The sequence below is a fragment of the Corvus brachyrhynchos genome, unplaced genomic scaffold, assembly GCF_000691975.1.
Source record: "Corvus brachyrhynchos isolate BGI_N302 unplaced genomic scaffold, ASM69197v1 scaffold114, whole genome shotgun sequence".
Lineage (NCBI taxonomy): Eukaryota > Metazoa > Chordata > Aves > Passeriformes > Corvidae > Corvus > Corvus brachyrhynchos.
In genome coordinates, this window is record NW_008238337.1 from 8,488,572 (window position 1) to 8,499,207 (window position 10,636).

Here is a 10,636-nt window from a genome sequence, read left to right on the forward strand (position 1 = left end):
GGATCGGTGACCTCAAAAACGTCACGGCTGCGGGGTTGCCTCAGGTGATCCGCACCCGTGCCATTTCACTGGGTGCCGCTGGCGAGGGTGTGCCCGGGAATGGAATCTGAACCCCTGACGCACCCTCGGTCAATTAAATCATCCCACCAAGTCCCTGACCTTTCGTACCCTCCTCATCCCCAGAGGTACAAATTGCACGCAAGGGTTTCCCCCGCAGGGGAAGGCAAGGTTGGTGCTTTCAGGCAGGAGCAGGGAGGGACGGTGTGAGCCCGGCGGCCACACGCAAATCCGGCCACTGTGCGAGCTGCGAGACAGCGGCGGGCTGAGGTGGAGCAGGAGGAGTTAGTCAGGGGCTGAGTCACGATTGGGTTCGCCCCCGGTAAGCCTGTCTTTTCCTGCTTGCCTGTGATCTGCAGACTGCTGATTGTTCCGATTTAACCTCCTTTACTTTTTTGCCAGGGATGACATCTAAGGATGCTTCAGGTGAAGCTAATAGTAACTGGAGATGACTTTGGCTATTGTCCTCGGAGAAACCAAGGCATCGTGGACTGTTTCCTGGCTGGTGCGATATCTAACGTGTCCCTTCTAGTCAACGGAAGTGCTGCAGCAGATGCAGCCAAATTGGCAAGGAGGTAAGCTACTTTCTTTAGCTCCGTTGTGGACAGCCTCCACAAAAAACCAACCCTGGAAAATTTAGAATTTTGTAGCCCCAGAATAAACACTGTATCACTGCTCAGGCTGCTGTAAGAAAGCTGTATTCAGACACACTTAGTAAGACTCTTCATAGTAAAACCAGTGATCTGCCAACCAATACCCATAATGGTCTTTCTCTAGTTTAGCCACTGTGTCTTTTTTCCCCCTCAGGATAGGAAGGCGCTTCCACTGTTTGACTGGTAGAATTTGGGTTTTTTATACTTTCTCCTTCCGCACTCCTAAAGGATGTGTCATCGGAATGAAAGTGCACATTATATATTCAGACCAATCTGCTACCCCTAAAACTATTAGAGAAAAAAAGCGCAAGTCTTTAAATCTCATTTAATTTGATCCATTTTACCCAGGCTGAACACAAGGTCAGCCAGGCTCCTTGCAGAATCAGGGAAAGGTATGATTCTGCAAAGGCTTATTTATAAATCTGGGCAGTGGAAAACCTGATTTTTTTTTTCTACCCCATAAACCTTTTTATAAAAGCACATTAATATTTCTATTAATTCTACGCTTGATAAACACATCTGTAAAAAATGCATACGTAAAGAAAGGGATAATACCTTGTACCTACCACCTTTACTTCTTCACCAACTTCAGAGGCTGCTGGCACAGTTAGCTCTGCAGCAGATCAAATGCTATGTGGCAGTCTCATGGACTAGTCCAGCAAATCCTTTAATAGGAAGCATTATTTGTATTTGGGAGATAAAACCCAGCTAATGCTGTGGGCAGGCACTTGGAAGCAGGAGTATATCCTGAAAGAGAGAACATCAGGATTGAGAAACAATTTAGGAAAGCAGAAAAGGAAAGGAGCTGTACTGCTACTAAATAAACTGAGACCTTAAGCTTCAAATGCAGCTGCTGTGGGGGAGAGCTTCATGAGAGTCCTGCAGTCCTTGTTCTCATTGAGCATCTCTCCTCACTTTGCTATGGTTTTAAGGGTACTTGAAAATTGCTTGTAGCTTCTTTGGTGTAGGGTAGCAGAAGAAAGCCAGGGTATGGTGTTAGTGGCAAACTGGTCTGTAAAAAGGCTAGAGATTCCACACAAACATCGAGGGAGGAACTGCCTGGGAATGAAAAGGGGAGGGGCACAACACCACTGAGATTCCTAAAATCCTATTAGTAAATGAAACAGAAAACACAGAGAAAGCCAGCACATCTCTCAGACACAGAAGCACTGTGAAACCCTTTAAACCCCAGTGATCTGGTAATGTTGTCAGCTATTTTAGCCACGGTCTTTAGCAGGCTTTTAAAATAGAATCCACCTGGCCTCATTTCCATAGCCAGGAAGTAGGCCATGTATCAGGGGTTTAAAAAGCATATTTGAATCCAGGTCATGACACTTGTGCTGGCAGCTGATACAGGTTTGAAAAGACAGGTTGGAGGGCAGGGGACAGCAGAGGCTGCAGCCTGCTGCTACAATTTGATTTTTTTTTTTTGGTGGGGGGAGTGGGGCAGAATGTAATTTTGAATTGTCAATGTGAATGAAATGCATTTAAATCTATTCCTGAGCATATAAGCAGGGCGACTTTGGGAACATCTGTCAGCACTGAAGATCAGCAGCCCAGGTTCTACAGTTCCTCATTTGTGTAACTCTCTGCAGGTGTGTTCAGCCCTACCCAGACATGGGGGGAGCATTAGCAGGTGTGAAGAAGAGGGTTACTCAGGTTCAATGCAAGCCCTTCAGCTGCTGCTAATTGGCACCTGTGTGTGTAAACAAACTCCTGTGTCACCCCTGAGATATTTGTTCATGTTACAAAAGCTGATTCAAACTCTACGCAGATGACAAATAGGTCAGACTTACTAGAAATGTCATTGAGCTCTCCTCATCTTGTGGCGCAAAAAGGGGAAAGTATCACTTGCTTGACTGTCTTGCCACTATTATTCCCTCTTTCCCCTGCTTGGTGTCATCTCCCATCCCACTGTAAATATTGAGGCTTTTTATTTTATGGGATGGAAGTCTACCTATTTTTTTTTCCTCCCCATGTTTTTCTTCCCCTATTCAGCCTTGACCACTGGCATAAGCAGGAAGGGTGGATCTATCCCCAGCTGAAAGAAGAGCCTTGAAGCAAGTAGTTTGTCCTTTCCTGGGGCACATTCCAGTGCTGTGGAATTTGGCCTTACACACAGGTGGTGCCAGGATTGTCAGTGATGGACTGCTTCTATGGCTGCTTGATAAACTGTCTCTGACATGATTGCTTGTCACTGCAAGTCTTTAGCTCTCACTCCTCACCTGGTTTTCAGTTAACTGGACACAGGCAGAGCTAATTAATAAGCAGACAACTTTTCCTTCCTAAGCACCTCACACTGCCCTACAATGTTAGGACTCAGCATCCTTCAGAAAGGAGCACAGTTCCTCTGAAATGTCTTTCTTCCTTTCATTTTCACAATAATTCTGTAGTTTCTGAGTATACCATCTGTTGCCCTGAGTCTTGATTAGAAGCCTTGGCAGACATGTGATGATAGTCAGCAGATCTTTGTATCAGCTCTAACACAAGCCAACTGCAGAACAGCAGAACCAGGTAGTAAAAGATACACCTTCGTTTACATTCAGGCTCAGGATCTTGGGCTTTCCTCATTCACTGTCACAACTGGGCTGAAAGAAGGGGCACACTCATTTCTGGCAACAGAGAGATTTCAGCAGAGTCCTGATCCATCACCAAATGACAAACCTATTGATAGCATCTGCCAGAGCAAAACATAACCAGAGCAGCAGGTGGGAGAACAGACTGCCATTGTGGGTTGAGGGTTTTTTCAGTAACTCAAAACTTTTCTATTTATGTGGTCTCCACTGACTCTGATTTCCTGCTTATCCATATAATATAATCTTAATTTTCTACTTAATAGGCCCTACCTTGAAGTCAAACAGACTTCCTGGTGATTATTCCAGAGCCTTTCCCAGAAACTAGAAGGGTTATTTTGTAACCTTAAATGAAGAGATGCCTTAATTTTTCCTGAGAAGGATGGAGATAGAAATAGAGTCACCTAAGACAGTTTTCTGCCATATCCCCCACCCCTTCCCTTTATATCAAACAGCTCAGGTATCACTGAGCCTTAGGACCCTTTTCCATTTGTTTGTGTCCAGATAGCTTTTGAAAAGTGACGTATTTTAGAACACAATCTCAGTCTTCCTGGGTATTTTTTTGCAGTTTAAATACTGAACATCAGCTGAAGCCCCCACAACATCTGGGTACAGTTAATAGAAGAATTTTAAAAAGCCACATTTAATTGCTCCCTATGTTTTCACTTCCTTTCCCATCAACACTAATTGCAAAATGTGTGTGTAGATAGTGACTTAATTCTGACCCTCCCAGTCAACATCTGACTAATTTAGAAATCTCTCATGCTTTCTCATCATCCTTTTGTTTGACTGTTAATCACACAGCAGACAGTTCCACTGCTGAACTGTTTGGCTAGGGGTGGGACCCAATCTGAAGCCTAACACTAGAATCCCAGATCATATTGACTTTACTGGCAATAGTCCATTTTACTGACGTAAGGCTACAGACACAGGAGCTGCACTTGATACAAAGATGTAATTACAACAGAAACTCGGGTCCCTAAGCTGTGTTACAGCACCAGTTCTTAACACTGCGGAGGCTTAAGAGCATTTCTGGCAGAAGAAATAGGTTCTTAGCAGTCACAGAGCAAGAAAAGATGCTATTTAATGAAAGACAGATATTACTGAATGGTAAAAGTGTGTGTGAGGAAGTATGCAGAAGCCAACATGAGGAAACTGAGAAGTGCATGTTTTTGCTCAAAGCCTTGCTTTGTCTGGCTTCAGACACTTGGGTGTTCATGGAAGCTGGATGTTTATATGTAGATATTTACATGAGGCTGTGACTTGGGTCACCCTTGGGCTGAAACCTGATGATCAACAATTTCCTGGATGATACAAATAGGATGTTGAAGGTGGGATCTGTTTACCTGTCCAGAGAAAGGGTAAAGTGCCATGCTTATGCCAGGGCATGTAACCTTCAGCAAGGCAATTGGGACTGTGCTTGGCAAATCTCATAATTCCCACAGCTATTCCTACTCCCAGGAATACAGAGAGTCCCATGGCATGGCCAGGCAGGACCCAGGACACTGTTACTCATCCACCAAACTCAGAGTGACTCGGTGTAGTAACCATCTCCAGGGTCCCTTTGCTGCCAAGGATGTGAATGAACAGGGATGGCAGCTGCACATTGCCTCAGCAGAGACATTTGTTCAGAGCACTCGTGTGGCAGAACAAGCAACTACGTGAAAAGGAAGCAGTCTAAGCAGTTTAACTGCTTGTATTTCCTCTCTCTTTGATAACTGGGCTGGGCCTGCTGACTCAGAAATCTTTCCAGGGTGAATTCCTTCTTGCTCCTTGTAGCACTTGTAAGGATATTTCCTCCTGCACAAGCCTCTCCTTTTTTTCCTCCCACCTCTACAGGGAATGGTGAGAAGAGAACCACAGAGGTAACAGCCAACTGTCAGTGCAGATAGCTCACTAGTGGATTAACCTCAGTGGCCTGAACCTCTTCTCCATAAACTCCCAGGCAGCTCAGTCTAATGATGCCCCTGCTGTAGGAGCACACACCTGTAGCTACTGTCCTGTGGCTTTAACAGGAGTGAACTGAACCCCTGTGCTAAATCCTGCTTCACATCTCTGCACTCCCTGTGGCTCTGGGACAGACTTGCAAACATAGACAGGGGCCTCTCCAAACAGATTGGAAGGGTCACTGCTGCTTAAAAGAGTCACCAAAAAGGATTTAGAGACACCAAGTAGATTCTTCACATCATTTTGTTTTGACAATGGGAGCTGTATGCAGAAACTAAACTGTTGCCTGAAGCCCAACGCCAATCCTTTTATTTTGCATATTGTGTGAACAATTAGCAGTTCATGACCAGCAGTGGCCACCAGGGCTCACCCTGTCCCGCCTGGAAATGGCTTGGGTAGAGCAGCGGGGATGAGGCCAAACCCACAACAGCTGAGCTCTGGTCCCAGGGCAGCATCACATGCTATATAAGCTGCTTGAGCTGCTGGTCTTAGCATCAGTATTTCAGCCAATAAATTAGCAGATATTTTACAGTCTTTTGAAAGATATGGGCAACTACAAAGTTGTTGCTTTCTTTTTGTTGTTGTTTCTGTAGCAGAAACAATCATACACACTCTGAAAAATGGGTCCTTTCAGGATATTCCTGCACCTTGACTTTTCTCCCTGCTAGCTTGCAGTAGAGCTCTGCTGTACCCACTGAACTGTCCTCCTTCCCATATCCTTACAACCTTCCCCTCATGCCTTCCTTGGTGCACCTCCCACAAATGAATATTTCTAAACAAGTTTCTCATGTGTGGCATTTTGAATTTTTTTTTTCAGTGCTGTATCTCAGAGCCATTAAACACAAGCAATTCCTCTCCAGACGCCTCAGCATGCGCAGTCTGTCCAGGCAGGACTGACTCCACAAGAAAACTATTAAGATATTCAGCTGGTGTTAGGCAGAGCTCTGAAACATGCTCTAATGTTACAGTCAGGGTCTCCTCTTACCCGAGGACAAGGCCAGCTCTCTCTGCACTTCCACATTCTGCACATTCCCCAGCTCTGGGGCTGGGTTTTGCTCTGGTGAGGAGCTGCTCTCATGTTCCCCAGTGCAGCCCTTGGCTCCTTGGTGTCCCACACCTGTCAGAAGGACTTGCCTTCTCCTGGAAATAGCTTCCCTCACAGCATTTGAGGCATTGCACAATTGGAGGCAGTTCATTTGATGCTTCTGGGAGACAACACTGAGAGGCTCAGCTGTTCATTTCTTGCCCTCCCACAACACATGAGAAAGAGAGTACTCAACAGAAAAAGTCCATCTGCTGATTCATGGTAACACATGTATCCTTTTTTTCTTGCAAACAGCACTGGCAGTGGTACAAATAATACTTCAGCTGATGCAGTCAAGAGCTTCCCAGAGACAGGATAAAGATTCTGGGGTGGACTTCTAAAAGAAAACCATAAGAAAACCACAGGCTTCCCATCTGTCTTTGGGCTCATGCAGGGTGCTCAGCAGGTCACAGGATGGAGGGGAAGCCCTCCTGCCACAGTACCCTTTCTGCACTGTAGCTGCCTCCTGCCCTGCCCTGCAGCCTGTCACTCCCAGTGACACACCTTCCACTTCTTGTGTTAGCCAGGAGTTGGTGTGCTCAGGCCCCAGCTACAATGAACATTTAACATCAGTGAAACAACCAGGCCCTGCTGTACAGAAATCACCAGATCAGAAAAGCCAGAGAGGACCTTTCTCCAAAAGCTGTTTTGCTCTGTTAAACAAACATTTGAGCTGCTTAATCACACACTGGACTCATTTTGTTCCACAGAGCTGTGCATACAACTTGGCTCCTAATGTTTATATCTTTGAGAAGTAGTATCTAGCAACTGTCTGCACCATCTACCTGGATCAAGACATGGAAGAGCCAGGAAAAAAGGACTTTCAGTCCTGCAAGGGCCAAAGCCTTAGGACCTGAAGGAGCTAAATGACTCTGACTTGGTCTAATCCATCCACAGTCCTGTCTCCAGTGAGTTGGTGCTTCACTAGTCAGCCTCAGATGTCAGACGGAATGGGAAGATCTCAGTTTTCCACACTTTGCCTAGATGGAGATTGTTTTTGTTTTCTCCTTGTGGTACAAGGGCTGTACCAGGGACAGACCACACCTAGTTCTAGGAGCTCCTTGCAAATGTTCCAAGAAGAATTTAAAGTATCACAGACTTGTTGCCTTGAAATTCACTCTGCACCATGGCTCAGACTGGGCAGCACAGACAGAATATTGCAGTCCTGTCATCCACTGACTGGGTCAGCCAGAGGCCACGGGTTGTCTTGGAAAAAGTTTCAAAGCATCATTTTGGCTACTGATTCTGAGGATTTCCAGAAATGCTAATGAAACCCAGCACAAATCCAAGCATGCACAAGTCCTGTTCTCATAGGGGAATCCACAGCACAGACCAAGAAGGAAACACCAGCACCCTGCTAAGCCCTGTGGCTGAGGGGAGCTCTGCAGCCACACCAGCTCCATGGTTCCTTTTTTTTTTTTTTTAAATGTTACAGAGTGCAACTGGTTAATCAATCACTAATCCTTCAGCTGTGCCAGGGAGATGCTGCTCTGTACAGCTCAGTCTTGTCAGTCACGGAGTGATTGCTTCAGTAGACAGAAGCCTGGCCACTGCAGGCAATTCCAGCTGCAGCCCCTTGGACCAGGAAACCCTTAAACTCAGACAGTATTTACACCTATAGCCTGTGCTGTTGCCATAACAGCTTCCTTGGGCACTGTTTATATATAAATGACTGGATTCTACTTAAGGGCAGCTTTAGGAGTCATCAGGTAAAACTCAAATGTCTCACAAATGTATCATCTTTAACAGGGTGTACAACTCAAGGGGAAACCTAGCAAGGGCTAAGGAAGTGCTTTAGGAAAGGCTGCAAGGTCTGGATTTTTCAGTTAGCTACCAGTGACTGCAGTTACTGGAGTCACAGCAATTAGCCCAAGATACCTTGTGCTGTGAGCCAGAGTGGGAGCAAGTTTTGGGGGCACTCACAGGCTGGCCCTGGCAGAGTGCACAGGGTGGTTACCTGGAGATGTCCTGCTCTGGCTGGGGTCACTCTGCTATCCTTTCTAGCAAAGCAGAGATACAAAGGTGTACTCCAGTGAGTACAGCAACACCTCTAAGATCCGTCTAGTTCTTACACTTAAATCTCCCCCTCTTTGATCACAGTAAAGGAGGTGCAAAGCTTAGCAGATATTTAATTCTGTTACAGACACAACATCCCAATAGGCCTGCATGCCAACCTCTCCGAGGGCTCCCCTGTATGTGAGGTGCTCAAGACAAACTCTTCTTTGCTCAACCAAGATGGATTCTTCCATGGAAAAATGGGATTCAGAACAGCTCTATCAAAAGGTCTCCTGAATATGTCAGAGGTAGGTGAAAGCCACATACAGCTGTACAACTTGCCTTCCTGATACAAATCAGCCTGCATTTATCCCAGCACAGAACAGCTGAGGACCTTTCCCAGGTCCCAGCTGTGAGTAGGCTTAGAGATGAATCCTGCCTGTGCAGCTTGAGCTGGCTTTTAGGTCCTGGGCCTCATTCTGCCAAAGGCTCTGCAGCCTTTGAGAACACATTCCTCCCTGATTCAGTGCCTGCATACACTGTTAACTATTTATCTGAGGAGGCAAAAGGGGCATTGGAGCAGGTATTTGCAAGGAACCTAGAGATCAGTAAAGAGCAAATTGCAGAAAAGTCTTAAGTAGGCACCAGGCTTTTCATCGGCTTGTGATAGGTTTTGATTCTCTAGGGAGATGGCTGCTTTTGCCCCATGAGCAAGGATGAACATGTCCAGGTGGTCAAAACTGCATTAGTTTTAAACAGAAATGGGTGTTCAAATATCCTATGTATCTAGAACATCCCAGTATCAGCACCATCCCCATAAGCAGTACCACAAAGAGCCTCGTGCCCAGGGGAGGCTCTGGGCAGCCCAGCAATGCTGCACATCCCTGTACAACCACAGCACCTGGTGCTTCCCAGAGCCAGGGCCCAACTCCTGCCCAGTGAGGTCCCAGCAGCCCCATCACTCCCCTGCTCTCAGCCTCTGCCAGGGCTTGCTCTGACCCTTTTCTGCTGCACAGGTGAAGCAGGAGCTAAAGGCCCAGGTGGAGCTGTTCCATGAGCTGACAGGTCACCTACCTCCTCACATGGATGGGCACCAGCACGTCCATGTTCTCCCAGGTAAGAAGGAAATCCTCCCAGCACCAAGCAGGTGAGAGGGTGGGCTCAGAGGGGACTCCCCCTGCCACAGCTCCATGTATGGGCAATAAACTCCACCATGAGACACCAGCTGGCAGTTTGAATGTTCCCACCTGACCCCACAGTCCTGCCCAGACCCAAACTTGCTGCTTGGAGCCCTGGGTCTTCCCATAGCAACACCAGGGCATTAATGGCACAAATGGCCCAGGTTCCACCTTTTCCTTCAAGGAACAATAATTCTCCTCAGCATCCTTATTCCATGTTCTCACCCAGACTGAAGGAGGAAGACCAAAGCCAGCAGCAGACTGGCCAGTTTAAACTGGAATGTTGGAGCTTGCAATAGCTGGTGGCTCTTTCAGATGCTACAAGAACCCCATCCTGTCTGTTGTGTTCCGACCCCAGTCCCTGCCTGCAGTTCCCACCTTTAGAGACGATCAAGGATCTTTTGTCGTTGTTTTGCAAATAAAGTAATTGTGGTATGCAGATGGGAAATGGAGTGAGAAAAGAATCCAGGTTTCCCCACTCCAATACTAACTGCCTCTGGATAACACTGCTCTGGCTGTACAGGGACTTGATGAAGAACTTGTTCCTGACAGTGCAGTCACTTCTGGTGCACTCTAAGACCAGAGTCACTCATTTAGAAGGGGGGCTAGACTAAAGGCTCAGTGCCGAAAGGAAGAATGACAAGGCACCTACAGCAGAAGTTCAGGGAGAAATGTTTCCTGTACAGAAGGTGACTCCCATACAGATGAATTTCAGCAGAAGATAAACCAAATGGAATTTTATTTTCTTAAACACAGGAAAGAAAGAAGCCTCTCTGCTAACAGCTTGCAGGGGACACGAGAAGCTGGTTATCCAACTCCTGACTGCTGTCTCTGGTTTTACTTACAGAGGTCAGGCAAGTATTTGCAGAGGTGTTAGAGGAATATGGGATTAAGTACACACGTGTCCCAATAGAGCCAGGCCTGCATAACTGTGACTGGATTCCACCATCTCTGATGGACTTTTACCTGGGAGTAGAAGAAGATTCTTTTAACACAGTGGATGTGTTTACAAAGCATGGAATAAGGTAAGACAGGTGTTACTCATCCTTTTTTGTAGTAAAACATTAAGATTGTATCAGTTCCTGATAGTATCTTTCAAAAATGGAACACCACCTTTCTCTTTAATCTTTGGACTTAAAGAGAGGTTCA

General features: G+C 46.3%; 1 protein-coding gene across 4 annotated transcripts in view; it reads left to right on the top strand.

The window, feature by feature from the left end:
• The first annotated feature begins 92 nt into the window (after window positions 1-92).
• YDJC (YdjC homolog (bacterial)) overlaps window positions 93-10,636 on the top strand; it is a 31,747-nt gene continuing 21,203 nt past the window's right edge. Inside the window, exons 1-5 of one of the 4 annotated variants that reach the window (XM_017734971.1) lie at window positions 93-379; window positions 460-632; window positions 8,458-8,617; window positions 9,326-9,425; window positions 10,335-10,512. In XM_017734971.1, coding sequence (XP_017590460.1) covers window positions 475-632; window positions 8,458-8,617; window positions 9,326-9,425; window positions 10,335-10,512 — 596 coding nt within the window. In that variant the 5' untranslated portion in view covers window positions 93-379; window positions 460-474. The remainder of the gene's footprint in view (window positions 380-459; window positions 633-8,457; window positions 8,618-9,325; window positions 9,426-10,334; window positions 10,513-10,636) is intronic. The other 3 variants (XM_017734973.1, XM_017734972.1, XM_008634111.2) reach the window with 3 other exon arrangements.